A 21,746-nucleotide genomic window follows, 5' to 3' on the forward strand; every position below is an offset into this window, starting at 1 on the left:
AGCAAGGCAGGTTTGTGGTGGTATTTCTCCCAGGAAACACTGCCAGCCTCTAACAATGATCAGATGCTTCTGTAAACAAAAATGATGGGATTTAAATGTATTTTTGGCCTTTTATGGATTTTTTCCCCCCACTTTTTCCCCCCATTTTCCCATGTAAAATGCTGGCATTTGCGACATCCTGTAGTGAGGATTTTACAGCAGAGCTGTGTACTTCATGAAGAAGCATCTCTTTTTAGTTTGTCTTGAAGCCATTGCTTGCCAGTTCTTATACTGAAAGTAACAGAAAACAGTCCTTTCCCACTTGTTGTCTTGTCTATGCTGCTTGTGGGATTTCTTTTTGTTTTTTTGTTTTGAGAGAGAGAGAGATGGACAGACAGACTGATAGACACCTCTCTCAACTTCCAGCAAGGTCGCATTTTTTTCCGAGCCAAAGGATTATAGTCTACATAGTCTTTCCGCATCATGAATCTTTGCCATACTTATACCCATGTCTGTATTTTTTTCATTCCATTATATCCTTGTGGAGTTAGGAGGACAAGAGCTGTGCACAAGATTGAAGTGGCACAAGGACAGATTTTTGTTCTATATTCCTTTTTCGGCAGTTTGTGATGTTCCATTTCCTGTCTTTATTTTCTTTCTTTACTACTACTGAGCACTGAGCTGATTTTTTTTCCTTGCATGTTTTGTGTTCTGGGCTGACAGAGGAGAAAGAGTGAGGCACAGGAGAGAGCGTGAGACAACCTAAACATAGCACTCTTCTAAATGCAATATAATGTATTTCTTTTGAAACCCCTTTCTTCGCCTGCCCCCTCTAATCAACCTAATTTTAGAATGGAAATTTTTTTTCAGCTCTTTTCTGGATGGTCTAAGTGTAACTGTTATCAAAACTACAGCAGGAATATTGGATGATGGTGATATTTTCTTTATGAATGTTGTTCTGGCATTTGCTGTTTGAGAAACTTAAAACATAGCATCTTTCTGCCTGCCCAAAGTCTGAAGCCTTGTTTTCTTAAGAGCTGACTTGTGATAATGCTGTCGGTCCTCTCACCTTTCTTCACCTCCCCCCCTTTCTAAACAGGCTTCTTTGTAAACAGCTGGAAAGACTGCTGTGAAAAACCATGCTGTAAAATAGTACAGGGTGCATGACTTCAGGATTTTCTGTGCACTGTTGCAGCCTTTGTGTTCTCGATCAATCTGGATCTGTTTTCAAATCATATTAGACATTTCATACAGGAGTGTTGTGCAGCATGTTTAGATACTGCAGCAATGGCTAAAGTATTGAAAACCAAAATTAATTAGAATATATGGTCATGGTTATATGCGATATAGTCTTGAATGTTGAGAGCACGTAGAAACCCTGGCTGAAATATGAGCTTTTCTCAACAGTGCGGCTGCATTGTTGTGGCAGCGGTTTTGATCCAGAAAAAAAACATCATCTCCATGCCGGTTTCCTGGTAGTCTTGTTTTTTTCACCAGCTGTAAGAAGGGATCAAAGTTTGCTAACAGTGTCCTGCAAATGCTTTTCAAATGTGGTGAGTAATGTTGGCATTCACATTCAAGAAGGGTGAGTTGCATCAAGTATTCACTGAGAGAAGAGGTGTGGGAACTAGCCTTTGATCTGGGGGGCTGGACAAGGTGAGTTGTGGTGGGGGGATATGAGTGCTTTCTGTACATATATCCAGAGGCATGTAGGGGGAAATTTCTTTAAAGAACAAGTTAGCAGAACAAAAATGTGTAAACTGGACAAGAATAAATATGAAGCTTGTTAAAGGGAGATTCATACCAGTTGGAGAGGGAAGTCCTGAAGGACACTTTCTGTATGAGTAGGGAGGGAGGATCCTGATATCTTGTTACTGTCAGATGTAGCTCAGAAGGTCTATGAAAGAAATTCTCTGATCTTGTGGCTGCAGTAGCAAGAAAGTGGATTCATTGACCAAAATGATCCCTTGCAAATTTGTCCTTATATTCCTATGTAGATTATAGTAATTGGCTTGTAAAGTGTTCAGTGTCATAAGGAACTCCTGGCAAAACTCAGACAGAAGAAGGAAGTATAGAGAAGGTGGAAGTAGGGACAATATTTACTGCTAACACCAGCCCTCAGGAATTGTAGGCCCTGGAGACCAGGCAGAAAGTCTGGAGAAAGGAAGACTTTCCCTTGGTGGAGGAGGATCAAATTAGAGATCATTTAGGCAAACCTGACATCCACAAGTCCATGGGCCCTGATGGGATGCACCCACAAGTGCTGAGGGAGCTGGTGGATGTCATTGCTAGGCCACTCTCAATCATCTTTGAAAGGACATGGAGAACAGGAGAGGTGCCTGAGGACTGGAAGAAAGCTAATGTTACTCCAGTCTTCAAAAAGGGCAAGAGAGAGGACCCAAGGAACTACAGGCCAGTCAGCCTCACCCTGATCCCCGGAAAGGTGATGGAGCAGCCCATCCTGGATGCCATCTCTAAGCATGTGAAGGATAGGAAGGTGATCAGGAGTAGTCAGCATGGATTCACCAAGGGGAAATCATGCTTAACCAATCTGATATGATGGAATGACTGCCTGGGTAGATGAGGGGAGAGCAGTGGATGTTGTCTCCCTTGACTTCAGTAGGGCTTTTGACGCTGTCTCCCATAACATCTTCATAGGCGAGCTGATGAACCACATGCTAGATGAGTGGACAGTGAGGTGGATTGAGAAGTGGCTGAAAGGCAGAGCTCAGAGGGTTGTGATCAGTGGCACAGTCTACTTAGTGGCCTGTAGGCAGTGGCCTGCCTAGCGGTGTCCCCCAGGGGTCAGTACTGGGTCCAGTCTTGTTCAACTTAGTCCTCAGTGACCTGGAGGAAGGGACAGAGTGCCTCCTCAGCAAGTTTGCCGATGATACAAAGCTGGGAGCCGTGGCTGATGCACCAGAGGGCTATGCTGCTGTTCAGAGGGACCTCAGTAGGCTGGAGAGATGGGCAGAGGGGAACCTCATGAAGTGTGATAAAGGCAAGTGCAGGGTCCTGCACCTAGGGAGCAATAGTCCTATGAATCAGTCCAGATTGGGGGTGACCTGCTGGAAAGCGGCTCTGTGGAGAAGGACCTGGGAGGTCACCTGGGAAGTGGACAACAAGTTGACCATGAGCCAGCAATGTGCCCTTGTGGCCAAGAAGGCCAATGGTATCCTGGGCTGCATTAGGAAGAGTGTTGCCAGCAGGTCGAGGGAGGTGCTCTTCCCCCTCTCCTCAGCCCTGCTGAGGCCACATCTGGAGTGCTGCATCCAATTCTGGGCTCCCCAGTACAAGAGAGACACATGGAACTATTGGAGAGGGTCCAGTGTGGGGCTATGAAGATGATTAGGGGATTGGACCATCTCTCTTATGAGGAAAGGCCGCTAGAGCTGGGCCTGTTCAGCCTGGAGAAGAGAAGACTGAGAGGGGATCTTATCAACGTATACAAATATCTCCAGGGGGGGTGTCAAGAGGATGGGGCCAGACTCTTTTCAGTGGTGCCCAGCAGCAGGACAAGAGGCAACGGGTACAAACTGAAACACAGGAAAATCTGTCTGAACATGAGGAAAAACTTCTTTACTGTGAGGATAACAGAGCACTGGAACAGGTTGCCCAGAGAGGTTGTGGAGTCTCCTTCCTTGGAGATGTTCAAAAGCCATCTGGACACACAGCGTTGGAAATGTGCTCTAGGTGACCCTGCTTGAGCAGGGGGGTTGGACTAGATGATCTCCAAAGGTCCCTTCCAACCTCAACCACTCTGCGATACACTATAAGCTCCTTCCTGGCAGACATCATAGAAACACTAGCATAATTTGATTTGATCCCCCAAATACTTATTTGGGGGCTAATGTTGTGCTTCAGCAATCACTGCTGCAAAGCTTTGGTAAACCAGCAGGCTTTTCATCTGCTTAATCTGCTTTGCTTACAACCCACATTGATTACAATGGATAAATTGCTGCAAGTTCATCAACACTGATTAAAAATAAAAAGAGCCAATTATCTTGAAGACATGGATAAGATAACATATAAATGATAGCTGAACCTCTTGATGTATTTATTCTTGAGCAGTTTAAAAAAAATACAGAAAATCTTGTCCTGAAGTTGTAGAGTCTCACAAGAATGATTCAGATTACTCAGAAATAGAACTTAAAGTGCAATGGACGTAATTGTAAACAACTATAATTTTGGTGCAGCTTTTACGTGTCTGGTGAAATGTGAAATGTAAATTATACAAAATTAACTGGCAATATCAGAGGACCAGATCAGTACATCCTGTTCATGGGAATACTTGAATGTGCAGCGTTCTATTCAGACACTGTTTTTTAGCCTCTCAGGGAACTCAGTTTGGAGAAGGCTGTTTGATCGTATCTTTTGCAGTACTCCGTATCTTTGTAGTTCCTATGTCATCCTGTCTCTTACGCTACACAGGTATAAAGCTGTTCACTAGACATGGTTTGTATTGGTACTTGCTCACACTAAAGTATGGTGAGACTTTACACTGATTTTGGTAGAAGAATTATACCCTTCATGTTAGTTTTATTCAGGTATTAGCCTGAAGGAATCTCCTGTTGTGAGTTTCTTTGCAAAACGGCATGAAATAGAGATATCACTTTCTTCCTTGTAGGTGTAGTTCATCCTTAAGGATTTAAGTTGGGAAGCGCAAGGAACTTCCCTACTCTCCATGACAGGCTACTATTACTGTTTTGTTGGTTGTTTTTCCTTATGCTGGGCTGGGCTGGGTTAGAGACGAGAAATATTTTTGGACCCTGCATAAAACTGGGAAGAACAGTGTGCCGATAAGTGATGGAGAGTTGGATTCTGGTTTGTGCCCAGGTTTTTGGGCAGTGCGGGCTTATGTGCTCTCCCTTTCTCAAATTGCGCTGATGATCTCCAGAGGCTTCTTGCAACCTCAACCATTTTGTGATTCTGTGACCGTTCTGTGAAAGGTTACCAGGCCGGCTTTGATTTTATACGTAGACAAAAGCATTGTTATACTTGGTTAGATGCGTTAGGTACGCACCTAATAAGCTAAATGTAATTAATTACTTCTTTATTTTTTTTTATAGATTTGTTCGAACTGTGTTACCCTTTTCTCAGGAGTTTCAGAGAGATAAGCAGCCTAATGCGCAGCCCCAGTATCTCTATGGATCAAAGGTTGGATTTTATTCCTTTTATGTTTATGGCTTGCACATCTTTAAAGGTGTCTTTTTAGTTATAGAGATTATGGGATATGAAAATTATTACAAATGAGGGACTTAAATACATTTTGAGAGTATTTTAAATTCAACATATGCTTTCTTTTCTGACTTTACTGTGAACATTACCATATGTTTCAGCCAAAGTACAAATGGTTAGTCAGATGTTATGTCTTATTTGACATTGCTAAAAAGCCCTCCTCTCAACCACCTTGCATTGCACAGTTGCGTATAGTGGCAGAGCCAACTGATAGAAATGAATAGAATGGAATTAGTCAGCTGGTGAGGTGAGAACGAGACCCCATTGTGGAAGCAGCTACTCCCTCATTACAGCGCTGAAGATTGTGGTAGCAGGAGAAAACGGAATAAATAGGAAAAATTACTTCAAATGTAATCTGACTTTAAAATGAATATAGATTCTGACCATCCTAAACTATCATATACTAAATATCTTAAATTATTTAAAAAAAATAGCATTTTTTTTGCCATCTTCAATCCAAGGGTCTCAGAGTGGGACTGATGAATTTGGCCTGCTGCCTGTCTCATCTGCTGGATTAGCATCATCTTTCTTGCTTTGAGATTACGAGTGCCTGCAAGCTTTATGCAAGTTTTCAGCAGAAGTGCATGTAAGAGCCAGCAATGGTATCCAGCTCTCCTGATTTGTAGTCATGTACTCTATAGTTTAAGGCAATACCCAGTACGGAAGTTGGAAAGTAACAACCTGTGAGAGAACTTGGCACAAGAAAATAGTCTTGGGGGTTTTTATGGAATTACCCAAGTGAGGAAAATTAGCATGTATTTGCAAGACCAAAGCTATGTTCAGGTGTGCAGTATTGAATGTTGGAGAGAGAGATTTATTCTCCCTGATCATTGCAGATTTATTTCCTTAAGCTTAGGAATTGATTACCTGAGTCTTAACAACAGTTCAAGGCATAGCATGTTAATATAGATCTGCATTTTTAATATCCAGTCAGAAATATTAGTCAGTAAAAAACATCAGTGCTATCTTGAGCAAATCATTGCAGAGTATTTAACAAGAAATACCACTCTAATTTTGCCTTGCTTTTTTGAATGTCAGGGAGGCAAAGTGAAAGCATGGAAAAGATAAATAGAAATTCAATGGCCAAATTAGAGAAATGTTGACAGAAAAACAGCTTAAAATGATTTACAGGACCCAATTGTAGTTGTAATTTGTACAAGTGAGCTGTGTCATTTTCATGTGTCATTACCTTCATTATCTAGTTCCTATGTTAACATGAGCATAATTAATTCTCACCCTACTGTTTTTTTTCTGCACATCATATCCTAGTTTTAAAATGCAAGCTCTATGAAGTGATTTGCCCAGCAAGCTAGTGTTTGGGAGAGCTGAAGAGAGAGCTCAGAAGTTACAAATTTCAGTCCTAATATATTTGCTGCTACTATAAAAGTTCCATGTTTTTAAAATGTAAAGGAGGTGGAAAAGGATTCACATTACTTTATGTGGAAAGGTAACAGATTATTTTTGGTACTGTGATTAGAGTTTTATATAATTCTTCTCCAACAGTTAGGGAACAGTAAATTATAGGAAAGCTCTCTTACATTAGAGTTACTGTATTCTTTACTATTTCAGGAACTTTCCAGATGCAGTGTAAAGAGCAAAAAACCCACAGAATTTAGTAGAGATTGCTAACTTAATTTATCTAAGTGGTGATACAGTAGCCTGAGTGGGAGAGGATTAACTGGGGGGGGGAACCTTTTTGCATCAGTCAGGTTACATTATTAGAATAAATTTAGTAACCTTTACTCTGATCTGTACATTTTCAGAAATCTGATTATTTTTATATTGCTATGAACAGCAGCAATCTGTTCCCAGATGCATTTCTGCAAGTTTTGTAACTAGCTATTTCTGTATTACCAAATATTCTTTTTGCTCTTAAATTTTACAGAAGTCTATTTTTGTACTTGAATCTAGCGTATTTTGGAATTCAGAATATCTGAATGGAATTTTAAGAGGACATTTTTGCTGTGTATAACGAGTAACGAATTTTAATTCTTATGTGACAGAGGCTAGAAATTGCAGCATGTGCTATTATTGTTCTGTGCACTGTATACTCAGGCTTGTCACAGAGCACATCCACTCTCTGTATTATTTGAGTGCTTTAACTGTTCTGATGTTGAATTGCCTGGTGCCTGGATAATAATGGGTTATGGAGTAGCTATGGGTTTTTTTTTTATTTTATTGTCTTTTTTAAGTTCTTGAACTATTTGAGGTATTCAGGGTAAGCGCTTAGTATTGATCATACATCCATGAAATATGTTTTTTGTTTTATTTTTTAAGCAATCCATTGTGCTTGTTTAGGTGAAGATAAAGACTTTGTGGTTTCCCATGCATGTGTGCACTCACATGTGCCTGTTTAGGATTATAATGATTAAACACTTCCTGTGCAGAATTTTTGTACAAGCGATGTGTTTACTTAAGAGTAATTAAATAAATGCTAAGTTTTGATCTCAGAGTCTTCACATAATATCAGGTATTTCTACATGAATTAAAGCATTTGATCTGTATTAATTCGTGTTCACGTGCTGCCTGGACAGTTGTGCCCATATTCTCTACTGCATCTAAAATTTTCCAAGCAATATCTTTATCCTGTTAGTGAAACAGAAGGCTGCTGATGCAATTTACTTCTCCTGGCAGACATCAGAGCAGAGCTGTCAGATAGGAAGGAGTGTGCCTGCAAAAACTTGTCAGCCTTTTAAGTGAGCTGGAGTTTTTTGAAAGCTCTTTGAGCATGGTCATTGAAATGCCTTTACTCTGTTGAAATGTGTGTAGGTTGAATAAAATGATTGTTAGGAGATTGAAATTTGGTTACAGAGGAGAAGGCAACATGGGGTGGATGAATAAAATATTTCATAATGTATGTATAAGAAAGCATCCCTTCTGGAGATTTGAAACTAACTTTGCGTGTTAATAAAGTACCTGATTTTTATTGAGGTTTTGTAGATGAACAATTTAAGAGCTTGCTTTTTTGCTTATACAACATTTTCATGTTTGGGTGTCTTCTGCATATTTGGATGCTAACTCATTTTGTGAAAAAAGTCAAAAGACTCCTCTTCAGTGTCATCAGTTTGCACTACGATGCCTCTTGTTAACAGCTTAGTAGTCACTTAAAATGCTTGCCCCTTAGTAGATCAGTTAAAACTGGAGGGTGAACTAGCAAAACACTGGATTGTCAAAATGGACCTGAGATTGGACACTAGCTGAAAGGCTTGATACAATTCAGCAATCTGGATTCTGAACCTTTATGAATCTGTAATAAAAATCTGAGCAAGAGAAGAAAAATCTTGTCGTTCTGTGTGTGTAATCACGTGAGCTCTTCAAAACTAATATAAGCCCTTATATGACACTTTTTATATATCGCTATTTTGCAGTAGGTTCAAGACAGTCATTGCTTGTGAAATGATACAAATATTTATCTAAGTAGTGCACAGTAAGTTCCTTAGGTGAAATTCAGCTTTATATTTAGATGAGCTAAATCTCATCCCTGGGAACATTTCTGCAGTAGCTTCTTGCCTTGTCAGTATGATACATGCACATGTGTTTCTGTACGTGCGTGTGTTTGTGTCTATAAAATTAAAAAAATCAAGTAGCTGAATTGCCTTAAACTGCTTCTTGGCTTCTCAGCATGGTATATATGTTTGTGTGTGTAACCTATAAATACATATACTGAACTGCCTTAAAACCCATATTAAGAAATGAAGAAAAATGAATAATCTTTTCCAGGTGCCCAGGGTGCTGGCAGAAATTTGTCAGTCTCTTGGCTCTGTGCCTTTAACATTAAAATAATCTTTTCTCTTTTATGAAATTCTAGTTAGAGAAGTGTTACAGTTTGATTGCAAGATCATTTTAAAGCATTTTGTTCTGTCTTTCTCTTCTCTCCCCCACTTTGGAAGTAAATCCGTAGAGTTAGCATCATGTTCTGAAGAGAATTTTTCAGTGTCTGTTTCACAAGATACCTTAATTTGAAACCACAAAAAACTCTTTTCAACTTTACAGTTTATTGAAGATGGATATAAAAGACAAAAAAACCCACCCAGAAGTCAGCTGGAGGAAATGCTGTGTAGGGGTTGGTGAACCTGTTAATGCTAACTTAATACAATCGAATGCATTTTGAAGTGTTTTCTGAAAAGAATACTCACGCTCCATTTGGCACACAGTTCTGTGTGTCTTGCCTATCCTAGTAGAAAAAAGTAATGAAAACGCATCAGACTTATGTCAGCTCATGTATTTCTAGCAATGTGAGAGTTGAAGCCAGTCACAAATTGTGGCAAATGTTGCCAAAATGCAGTAGCTGAAAAGACCCATTGCGTGTTATGAAATATTTCAGCAGGTGCTCTCTTACCAAAACTGTACACAACTTTGGTTTCCAGAATGCAATGAAAATTGAAGGCAGCTGCCTAACTAATGAAGGTTGGAGAACTGCTAATATAACGATCTGGGTCAAAAAGAGCTGACTTTAAGTGTATGTTCTTATTAATAGCAATTTAAAATGCATGCAGTCAGAGTTTATGTTTGTTTTTAGAAATACCATATTATACAGTGATACTAAGACTTAATACATTTTTATGGAATACAAATGCACCTAAGGGATTTAAAAATGGGTGTATTACATATGTAAACCAGACAAGATGCATCATTTTGGGAGGGTGAACCGATTCCTGTCTCAGGGCCTTTCTTGGTACTTTGTCAAAAAATTCAGGGCAAAGTTAGATGATTAGCAAGTTTGATTGTTCCAAAAATAAAATGTGTTTTGACATGTTCTTACTTCCTTGCCCCGATTATACAAGACTGACTTTATAACTGGATAGAAATTTGCAGCTGATGAGTGAGTTTTATCATTACAAATGAAAGGGAAAGAGAGAAGGATCGGGAGCTGCTTTCCTGGGCTCCCTGTCTTTCTACAGGGACTCACTCCTCGATGGTGCAGAAGCTGGCTCATGGTGCATGTGAATGACTGCAGAATAAGATAATCCAGGATATTGCCTTAGTTTAGTTAGTGAGTCTCTAAGGACACTTCTATCTTGAATATATTTTTAGACTGAGGGGATATTTAAAGACATATAAAAGTATACCATTAAAATACTGATGAGTTTAGTTTGCATACTGTAACTGAACTAATTCAGAATGGGAACTATTAAGAGCACCACAGTCAGGAAATTGTATAGTTTGAGAAACAATCTGAATCGTGAGAATAAAATTCATATTGGCAAACCATTGTACTCGGGGTAGTTTTCAGCTGCCTATAGAATAGCAGTCTGGGTTTCCATCTGAAAATTTCAATTCAGTTTTAATTTTTATTAGTACAAATATTCTCCTGGTCACAGTTTTCATATGGTTTTATGCTCATTTACTGCTTTGGAGTGAAGGAAAGGAACCAAAAAATCTCCTCAAAATAGCAACTGATCACTTGCTAAATGCTTCATTTTTCAGTAGCAAAGTGCAGCTGGAGTACTCACTTCCTGGGAATCTAAACCTTTACATCTGAGTACCTCTGGCTGTTATATGGGTTGTTAGAAAGGGATGTTGTGATTAAAGGTGGAGTTTGGGGTGCTACAGGGGGCAGCCAGAACTCCTTGATGTGAGCTGAGAAAAGATAAAGCACTCGATGGGTTTGAAGTAGTCTGGATGTTAGGTGTAGTAAACCTCTGTCCTGATAGAAGATTTCTAATTCATAGCAGAATGCTGCTCTGTCATTGGCACTAGTTCCTGGCTTTTGGAAGTCCTCATGATGGGCTCTGTGCAAGTTAAGGGATTCTCTGTCATTGTGGCCAGCTGGATACCACCTGAATTCTTTCTCTCAGTGTCTTGAATCAGTTGGCTTTGCCTGCTGAGCTCCTCTGAGGTCTGTGTCATGCTTTTGGTCCACGTCTTCCCGTTGTCGTCTTCTGAGGTCCTGTTTCGTCCTTCCGGCTGCTCCTGTCCCTTACGGCACAGCAGATGCAGACAGCCGTGGAGGAGGATCCCAGCAATGATGAGGAGCAGAACACTACTGGTGAGCCAGATGCCCAGCGCTAGCTCTTTCTTTGCGTTGCTTGCAGATGCGGGGTCTTGTTCCAGCGTATGAAAAGTTCTGCACTGGTCACTGGAGGGGTTTGCAGACTGACAAGTCACACACAGAATATATGTTGTTAATGGAGTTAGGTTTTCAATGACAAACGAAGACTGACTTCCGGGCACTCTCTCTTCCTTCTGAAAGTTCTTTCTTGAGTAACTTGAAAGCATGCTGTTCCAGTTGGGGTGGTACATGACGCTGTAAAAGCTGTCAGCACAGCTAGCCATTTTTGGCCAAATTACCATTGCTGTGTTTCCTGTGATGTTTTGGATGGTTATTCCCATTGTGATGTTGCCTAGGTAGTTTTTCTTTTCCAGTAGTGATCTCTTTGGAAAAGGGAGATTGCTGTTTCACTTAAGAAGTTTCAGCACTGAGGTTGTGGTGTGGGTCTTTATCAGTAGTGTTCTGTAATTTAGAAAAGGAGTTTGTTAGGAAACAGTGCTCTTATCTGTGGTAGTGCTCTGTAAAAGTAGGAGCTGGCTGTTCATAGAAGCTTCTTTCCCAAATTAAAGGTTAAATACATGCTTATAGAAATTCAACAGGCACTGCTGCCTTTCAAGGTCATCACTTGTATCTCATCTCCATGAGAGACAGTGCATTTTGCAGAATTTGGAATTGGGGAGCCACCTCCTCTCAGAGATCTGTCTCAGACTGCTGTGCCCTCGGGACGGGGAGCAGAGCTATGCTGGCCACCCACAGCCCACCCCAAATTTGCCTCTTTGTCATCTTGCTACGTGTGTATTTGGTACAATCCTTAGAATAAAGTCAGTGGCTGTTTTTATCTTAAGGAATTGTCACTTAGATAACATTAAATGAAATAAAAAATCTTCAGGATTATAGAGGAGAGAGATAAATGTCCCTTGTATTTCTGAAAGATATACCCCTAAACCACCAGGGAAAAACAAATGATCAGAAGCTTAAAGAGATGCATTAATAAATACCTCTCTTCTTTTGAGCAAGGCAGGAATATTTTGTTTAATAGTGTAAACATTTTAAATAGGAAAACTTAGTATTTAACATGATTTTGAGCCAAACCCTCATGAAGAAATGTCATTAAATTCTAAACTGAATTGAAACACTGTCTGGTTTGGCTTTAAATTAAAGACAGACGGATTAACCATCCAGCTAATTTAACTATTTACCTGTCACAAGGAATACGTCCTAATGGGTGTGTTGAAAAGTGTTTCTATTCTTTCCTTTTTTCAAAAGAAACATGGCATGTATTTTCTCTGTGCTTGAGTCTGAATCTTAAGTCAGTCTTAAGTCTAAGTATTCTTAGCATTTTATTTTACTTGTGTAATGATCTCTGTAATCTCAGATCTTGCTTTTGTAAGCAATGAATTTCCTTTTGTTAATTGGCAAGTGAGGGGCAACAGGAGTGCAGTACTGAGGGATAAATTCTTGATTTTTGACCAAATGATTAAAAAACAAAGTTTTTTATGCCCTGATTTTCTCCATCCTTTGTTGATAGGATAAGCACATCTGTATCCACTACTAAAGCAGTAACTGTGATGACTGTTGGCATGGGGATCACAGTGTTTCGTCTTGGTGCTAGTCAGCCCCTTCGAAAGCTCTCTGAAGCTAGTTTTAGGTGGTTCATGATACCATATACCTTTTGGGTAAATAGTTTTTTTTTTTTTTTTAATAACTACTTTTAATATTCTTTTCTATGCTGAGAGATTGTATGTAATTCCATCGTCTCTCTTTCCTGAATTCAGGCACTAGTCTAATACTCCTCAAAATAAATTTAATATTAGTATTTTAGTATTAGTATTTTGAGATTATCAGTTTGTGTTACCCTGTATATAGTGCAAGGAAAACATCTACTTTCTGCAGTTCTCTAAACACTTCTATTAAAGAATGTGTTCCTTACAGCACAAAAGGTTAGCTTCTATGTCAGTAGACATTTTGATTAAAATTTTTGTTTGATAACAAAGCAAACCATAATAAGAAATAATAGATTTTTTGGCGAGTTGGATTTTTTTTTTGCTTTTGCCACAAGTGTAACTTTTTCAAAAGCACATAAGCAATTTAATCTGATCCTCTTTTGGTTTAATTCTCAGTTTGCAGTGGTACTCCTATGCAAGTTTTTTTCCACTGTGAAGATTCCTTTCTTTATGTATGTAAATGTCCACAAGAGTAACACAGTATTTCATTGTTTATGATCTCATAATATTTTTTTTTTATCATCGGTGTGAAGATGTTAAGTCTTCTGGCTTAAATAACGATTGAATATGGGAAATTTTTCTGATAAAGCTTGTCAAATTTGCTCATAACATATTCTGAAATTATTTTGTAACACTTTTAAAGTATACTTTAACTAGAGAGAAGGCTGGCAAAATCTGTATTATTTGAGTGGGATCTTGATAGTTATATTGTATTAATAATAACAATTCTGTGACATTTATATATGAAAATGTTGCTTATGGCTTTTGGATTATACTTATTGGGAAGTGGTGAGAAAAAGATGTATGTTCATTACAGTAGAAAACCTTAGATATGAGTGATCTAGGTAGCTGCCACCTAGCTAATCCTGTGGCGAGTGTACCCTTCTTGATATAGCAGCAATATAAAGGAATTGAGTTTGCTGTCAGATAATCTTGTTAGACAGACACGCTTTGACATCTGCCCAACTTCCGTAGATGTTAAAAGTGGGCCACCTTCTTATCTGAGAGATCCTGATCACTTAAACTTACATATATTTTTTTTCCTATAGAACACTTCCTGATATTGTCTAGAAACAATAGTCTCATCTTCACAGTATTTTGTAAATAGAGTTAGAGAGTGTCTGGATTCAAAATTAATAACAGTAACGCTGTTTTTGTTTATTATGAAACATTAATTATTAGAAGATATGTCATTATTGCCATGTTAATGTTTGGGAAACATTTGGTATTTTATAGATTATAAAGTCAGTACTCACCTTTGCTTCCTGATGCAAAATTCAGAACAGAATTTTCATATGGTGATGTTGTGAAAAGGAAAAAAACACTAAATTTTCTGTCCTTTTTTACATTAGGTGTTTCCTTCATGGTCTCTCTTTGTCAGTTTGCTTGATTTTTTTTTTCCCCTCAGATTTCCTCGACTGAATTCTCATTGCTTGGTTCTTTCAGTTTTTTTCTCCGATGCTGCTGATGGCATGGTTTCTTTGTCTCTTCTACTCAAATTCATGCAAGAGCACATCTTGTCTAAAGATGCCGTTGCCTTGGTTTTCAGAGAAAATACAGGAGAAAATGATGTCTTTTTCCTCCTCTCTCACTTACCTCCTGTTGGACAGTGCACTGCTTCAGCATCCCTGTTAGATGCTCTTCTGTGTGTACCAGTGATGCTGTGAGTGATTAATGTTAGCACTTCGGTGACATCAGCAACTAGCAACTTTTTTTCTATTTTTTTTAAAGTAGGGGAGGGAGCAAGCATAGCTTAAAAAATAACCAGCTCCCTGTCTTTTTCCTTCCCTTGCTCCCCTCCAACTTTGTTAGTGGCTTCTTCCCTAAGAGTTTTGTGTTTCTGTATATCATGGGGGGGAGGCAGTGATGGTGTGTGGTGGTGATTTTTGAATCCATTGTCACAGTTCATAAAGCTCTGTTAATCCAGCATTTACAGGCAGACCATCTTAGATACTTCCCCAATAATGTTACTTTAACACAAGATGTATTTTTAGATTGATCAACTTACTGTTGTATTTGGTGAGCTTTTTATACTGAAATAATGGTTTCAAGGCTTGCTTTTCTATGACAAATTTCTGCTGTGTGAAGGGGTGTTCCCTCCTCTTAACCTGTGTTATATTAGAGTGAGAAGAACCCATGGCAGTAAATTTCTTTAATTTATTGAAGTAAAATACTCTTTATACTATAACTTTCTGTAGCTGACATAGATAGTTTGGATGCATTTGTTGTTTAGAGCTACCTGGTTGAAACATCAAAAGCAAAAGATGAAATCTTGCCTTTTAGGGGTAACTTTATAAAATGCTCAGTGTATCAGGGCATTCATCTGCACATGTTTTCATAAAGTTTTACCAGCTCTCTTCCCATTTAATATCCCAGATCCCTTTCTGTAAACAGAAAGCTATACAAATACATATATTATACTCAAGGGACTGCAGCTTTAGGCAATCAGCCAGATGATATTTGTTTAGAATTTAGCCATTTAGTCAGCTCTGATCTAATAGCAAGGCTGTAGCGTCACGTATGGGTTCTCATCGTTAGTCAAACATCTATTTTAGTCTGCATTCCCAGAAAAGATGGCTGAGAATTTCAAAACAACACTCCTCCACAAAATCAACACAAATACACCATCCTTAGAACAGACTTTCGCAGAATAGCAGAAAGGTTGAGGCAGGAAGGTACCTCTGGAGATCATCTAGTCCAATCCTCCTGCTCAGGCACGGTCACCTAGAGCATGTTGCCCAGGACCATGTCCAGATGGCTTTTGAATATCTCCAAGGATGGAGACTCCACAAACTCTCTGGGCAACCTGTTCCAGTGCTCTGTTATCCTCACAGTAAAAAGTTTTTCCTCCTGTTCAGATGGAGCTTCCTGTGTTTCAGTTTGTGCCCGTTGCCTCTCATCCTGTCAGTGGGCACCACTGAGAAGAGTCTGGCCCCATTCTCTTGACATCCTCCCTTCAGATATTTAAATGTGTTGATAAGATTCCCCCCTCTCCCCCCCAAGTCTTCTCTTCTCCAGACTGAACGGTCATACCTCTCTCAGCCTTTCCTCATGTGAGAGATGCTCCAGTCCCTTAATCATCTTTGTGGCCCTTTGCTACGCTTGCTCCCACCAGACAGTGTCTCTCTTGTTTTGGGAAGCCCAGACCTGGACCCAGCACTCCAGGTGTAGCCTCACCAGGGCTGAGTAGAGGGAAAGGATCACCACCCTCGACCTGCTGGCAATGCTCTGCCTAATGCAGCCCAAGATACAGTTGCTGTTCTCTGCCCCAATTACACATTATAAATCTTTTTCTCTTATAAGACAAAAATACTCTAAGAGCTTGGTAGAGTTTCATGACTTAAATCTCTAGTAGTTTCTTTTTACAATGCTATGTGGTATGTATTACAGAGATCTAGTATTGACTTGCATGGATGACTGGGGTAGGATCTACGCTGGAGAGAAAATCAGTGTTGTTCTCCCTGGATACTGATGAAGGAAAGTTTTGTGTGTCACAGCTGACGTCTGAGTTGAAGGTCTTGCAGCCTTTTGTACTTGTATTAGAGATAATGATAACTGTGGAGAAGAAAAGGGAATGCAACAGAACCTTCTACAAGAAAGGCTGACAAGATTCCCTTTTAAAATTAATCTTCAGGATTTTTGGAGAACGACCTGTTATACAAATGGTGAATGTTAAATTAGCAAGCTCCCTTTTAATCCCCAACTTCAGCAGACAGTTTCTAATTCCTTATTAATTAGTTGCAGAGAGAAGTAACTGTAGAAGGCTATTTTTATTTAGTTGAGTCTTCAGAGAATTAACATGACTGTAATGAAATGATAAGTGAAATCATTTCTTTGAAGATGTTTTGCACATAAAGTGGACTGTATAGGGATAAAAGTAGTCCTTGCCAATGTTAATGTTTCTACTTTTATCCTTTTCTGCTTGTGTAAACAGAAGAATATAAAATAGAGGAAATATTCATGGCTTTACAAATAGTAAGTGAAATATGCCTGATGAATAAAAATTATTTACAATTTGTTCTTGCTAGAATGGAGACTTTCATTGGAGTTTCTTTCTTAAAAAGGGGAAGCTATGTATTTTGACTTTCTACGATAGCAAAACACAAAGTTGTTACTCATTTTTTAACGTATTTAAAAATACTGTTTGAGATTGCTATAAGGATGCAATCAGATGAAATTTTCATTGATCAGATCTGTTTCTCTCCTTTTTAGGCTTTGAATCTGGCATATTCCAGCATCTACAGCAACTACAGGAATTTTGTTGGCCCCCCTCACTTTAAAGTCATCTGTAGGCTTCTTGGGTATCAAGGTATTGCTGTAGTGATGGAGGAGTTGCTGAAAGTTGTCAAGAGCCTGGTATGTTGACTATATTTCATTTTCTGCTTCTTCATGTGACTTTTGATAGGAAATGTCTTATGAAAAGTAAAGTGAAATTAAGATTTCTAAGGAAAGAAAGACATCAGATAATACTAATCTAAGACATGACTTCCATTAAGTTCAACATAAGCTATGTCTGAGAGCACCCAGTATCTTCTGAAAGCAGTAGAACATGTGCCTTGGCAATCTGTGCAGTGTTCTGAAAATCTCAGTTTCTGTTTTGGAGATTAATTGAATTTGTGGAGAGCTATGCTGGTAGGTCCTTGATCAACATCTCTGGAAAAGTATAAATGTTTCAAGTGAGTTCACTTCTACTTAAAAGTTTTACTGTTAATTTACTTTCTCTGCATTTTTTGAGAACAGCTGGAGTGTGTTTTCTGCCTTCTCTGACTTCAGGGCTTTCATTAATACTGTCATTGACAGATGACCCTTAATAACAAGGAAGGTTTAATCTCTATGCTTCATCTGGCAGTGGATAGCATCAAGCTTATTTGCAAGAGTGCTCTGACCAGATGGTGAAGAAGTTATCCATATAGCCTGTGTATCTAGTATTAGAAATGGACTTTTGGAGAAGAATGGGGCTTGGAGTAAGAGGAGCTTTTAGGAGGAGGCTGAGGGACTGTTTGTTCACTATGTTATCAGTATCTATGTATGCAGTCATAATGCATTGTAGTTATGTTTAAGAATTCAATTTAAGCTACAGTAACGGTCTTCTCCTCCCTAGCCCTGTTCTCTGTAAGGAAGATGTGGCCAAAATAGTCCAACTTTATAGCTGTAGTATTAATAGTTTCACTTCAGACACTCGACGTATTTGGCAGCTGTTTTATTGTAATTCCCACAATATTCTAAGTAAATTTTTAAAATGCTAGAAAGGTTGAGGCCTGGTTAAAGGGACCCTATGATATAATTTTCAGGGAAAGATGCAAACACAGATACTTTCAGTGAATTTTGGCAGGGGGATTGTTTCATCAGTTGGGTTTTGGAGGGGTGTATAGCAAATCAAATTGCTTCATTACAGGTAATTTGGCATACTTGAGCATTTATAAAGGAAGTTGAAGTGCCTGCAGGAAGGTATCCGGCTGATGCCTGATATAAATGCTTAGAAGTAGGAAGATAGGTGTAAGATGGGTGTCCGGTGGGAGGAAGGTAGACTGTGAATATAACCTGGGACTGCATCCTGAGTGGTGTGTCTGGAATAGCCAGTTTAAACTGGTACAGACAAATCTAATGTTGAGGATTTTCATCCTATTGCTTTTGAAAACACACAAATGCAGCTTTCTTTGCAAAAACAAAGTTAAAGGTTGTTTAGACAATAGAGATGGTGTTTTCTGCAAGAAAAGTACATGACTTCCTGTATTTCTTTTTTTCCTCCTGGCCTTAGCTGTTGTGCCACTTTTCTGTAGCAAAAAGCAGCTAATGCTATATGAAGTAAAATGCAACTGTATTCCTCTTTCAAAGTTTCCCTTTTAAGGATGGTGTTTGACAGAGTTATATGCAAGATTTTTATAGCTTGTTCAATTCATATGCAGTTTGAATACAATTTGTTGTAAAGTTTCTGAGATCAATAACACTATTTTAATAAACACCTGTTTTCTTCTAGTTACAAGGGACAATTCTTCAGTATGTCAAGACCCTAATGGAAGTGATGCCTAAAATCTGTAGGTTACCAAGACATGAGTATGGTTCTCCAGGTTAGTTCATGTTTGATGTAACCATGGTAGCTGTAATAAGATGATACTGTTTACTGCCTTCCGGGTCATGTGTTCCTCTTTCTGTCTCTTTCTCTCTCTCTCCATAATTAGCACGTAGTCTTTATTTATTTTTTATTTTTTTAATGACAAGAATGATTGAATGTTGGGCGTTCAATGGATTGAATGTTTCTGAAAGTACTTAATAAAGGACTGGAAAGAGTTTTAAAACTTCTGTGCTTAGGGCAAATACAAGGATGACACTCTGTGTATGACAGCGTTATGACATAATTGATTATGAGCTGGGATTTTCACATTAGTTTCTATTTCTAGTCTTTCTTATAACCATGTTGAGCTTTCCCTCTGCAAGGGAGCTTCTCATACGAGTTCTGTTTAAAGCTCTGTAATTCAGGTAACCGTAGTTCTCTGGAAAAACCTTTATTCCCTCTTCTTTTACCCTCATCAGATGTAAGGTACAAGGAATGATACTGCTAGTGAGAGGCAAACTGGTCCTGCTAGAATAGTTATGTCTGAGGCTTGTGTGGGGAGCATCTTTGCCACTTAACAGGAGGTATGACAGTTGCAGAAGAAGAATTGACTTTGAAAGCTGGTTGCCACTGTAGAGAAGTAATTGCTAATTAGTATTTATCACATTGTTCACTGAAATTTTGAAACTACTCCACCCTCCCCCCCAAAAAATATTCCTCCTCCACAACTTGTAATTAACACAAATTAATCCTTCCATGTGCCATCCACTTCTTGAGTGTATCTTTTTTTCCCCAGAGTCTCTTAGGTTTATTAAATACCACTCCAACTGGAATGAGGTTGTTTTTTCTGCTTCCCACAGCTTGCTTGACGTTCATTACCAATGTTGAACGAAATCAAGGTCTTGCTAAGTGTTTCCTTCCTGTTTTTCTCCCTGGAGCATAGAAATGGATGAATCATGGTGGTGAGCCATATCAAAGTAATCAGTCTGAAGTTTTTAGTTAAGGCTTGACCACAAAAGCAGTAGGCACTCTAAAATATTGATTATGCATCATCACGGGCTGTGATGCTGTAGGTAAGATTAGGAAGCTCATATTCCCTTGCCAGGACTTCTCACCTGTAAGGAGTAAGCATTTGGCAGGAGATTCCCAGGCATCCAAGCAGATACTTTCTCCTGAAGTTTCAAGGCAGTCCCTCCTACAGGAAAGGCTAAACTTCCTTTTGCAATGGCAGCCTTCACAGAACTGGTCCAAGACCTGAGAAAAACTTCCTGCAGGATCTAAATCTTTTAAAATCCATCATCACTTTCCTGTTTTGTGGAGACTGCAAACTACTTTGGCCTTATATTTACTCTTACAAAAGAAATCCCGTATGCTAGATGCCTACTATACTGAGAGATCAGAGTAGTTCTTGGTGTTATGACAGATCATAGAAATTAGACTTGGGATGAATCTCACCCCCCCCACACACCTCATTCTGTCCTCCTCTGCTGCCTCTGTTCCTGACAGAGGTTTTGTTTTGACACGTGTACTGTATTTTTCTCATTCTTAAACATCTCCCCAGAGGTTCTCTTCCAAGAAATGGCAGAGCCAGCCTTTGAAGATACTAAAAAGAAAACAGCTGTAGAAGTTCAGGGCATTTTCATCCCTCTAACATCACTGAAGAATTGTGTTGCTGTGTCTGGAGCCTTTCTGTCACAGAGGTGTCTGCCTTTGGCATAGTTCTGGCTGATGAAGGAAAATGTTCTCTTTGATGGGGACAGGCTGGAGATTTTGGCCCTGATCTGGCATGTTAAAGGAACTACCATAGTGCAGGAGGGCTTTAACTCATGCTTTGTTTACGTCACCGTCCTCTTTTTTTCTGTGCTAAGCGCTCCTCTACAGCAGCCTTGTTTACTTGGTTCACATTGAAAAACTGAAGCAAATACACACCCACTGTTGTCTCTTCCCTCCTCCACCTCCAAAAGCTTTCAGTGGAAGTGGTGTCTTAGTAGTAAGCCTTAGTGTTACGCGGCGTATTTGTATGCCACTTTTATTCTTTCATACATACCAAATCATTTAATCAGTGCTTTATAATTGCCACTCCCTAAGCATAAAGACCAAAGCTGTGATGCTGATCTACAGATAAAATACGTAGGTTCTTGGCTGACTTGATGCAATAGCATTCATCAATTCAGGATTGATTTCCTGAGTCCATTCTCCATATGCAAAGCAATTTAAGTATACTCAGTAAGCCTCTAGCTATTTCATGCACATCAGACTTCATCTGGAGAGCTTTGTTTGGACTCCATTGATTGCAGTTCCTTCAACGCTGCGTAACCCTCTGGACTTCCGGATTTTTAAACAGCAATTTATTCGTGCTAAAAGGTGCAGAGTGCAGATCATGGCATTGGAGTCGTTCAGGACTCCTGCTCACCAGTGGGTTTGTTTCCATAGAAACAATCTTAAAGTAGTGGGGAACTTGCTCATCCTGTAATCATAAAAATATTTGTCTAAAAATACATCAAACATAAGGATTTTTAAAGGGATCTTGTAAAGTCTCTAAAGCTCTTAAAAGAATATTGGCTTATAAATGTTTAAACTTGAAATTTCATCTAGGAGGTAATGTTTTCTTCTGATATATTTCTAGTGTCTGAGTACAGCTTTGCCGCCGTTGATAAACAAAAGTATTTCACGTCCTGTCATTCTGAAATTTCTTTGGACATGGGGAGGAAATTAGTTTGTCAGTCTGAGCTCAGGCTGAGATTTGTGGTGATGTCATTGC

General features: G+C 39.1%; 2 protein-coding genes across 3 annotated transcripts in view; one reads left to right on the top strand and one right to left on the bottom strand.

Annotated features, from left to right (window-relative positions):
* CYFIP1 (cytoplasmic FMR1 interacting protein 1) overlaps nt 1-21,746 on the top strand; it is an 82,751-nt gene that overhangs the window by 45,748 nt on the left and 15,257 nt on the right. For both annotated transcript variants that reach the window (XM_064501709.1, XM_064501707.1), the window contains exons 23-25: nt 5,049-5,136; nt 17,146-17,289; nt 18,911-19,001. In XM_064501709.1, the coding sequence (XP_064357779.1) occupies nt 5,049-5,136; nt 17,146-17,289; nt 18,911-19,001 (323 nt within the window). The remainder of the gene's footprint in view (nt 1-5,048; nt 5,137-17,145; nt 17,290-18,910; nt 19,002-21,746) is intronic.
* LOC112984946 (fibronectin type III domain-containing protein 9-like) lies at nt 9,698-14,654 on the bottom strand. The gene is made up of 2 exons (XM_026103177.2): nt 14,190-14,654; nt 9,698-11,671 (listed from the first exon to the last, which is right to left on the bottom strand). Exon 2 carries the CDS (start codon nt 11,548-11,550, stop codon nt 10,879-10,881), a length of 672 nt encoding a protein of 223 aa, XP_025958962.2. The 5' UTR covers nt 11,551-11,671; nt 14,190-14,654; the 3' UTR covers nt 9,698-10,878.

The sequence above is a fragment of the Dromaius novaehollandiae genome, chromosome 1 (assembly GCF_036370855.1).
Source record: "Dromaius novaehollandiae isolate bDroNov1 chromosome 1, bDroNov1.hap1, whole genome shotgun sequence".
NCBI classification, from domain to species: domain Eukaryota; kingdom Metazoa; phylum Chordata; class Aves; order Casuariiformes; family Dromaiidae; genus Dromaius; species Dromaius novaehollandiae.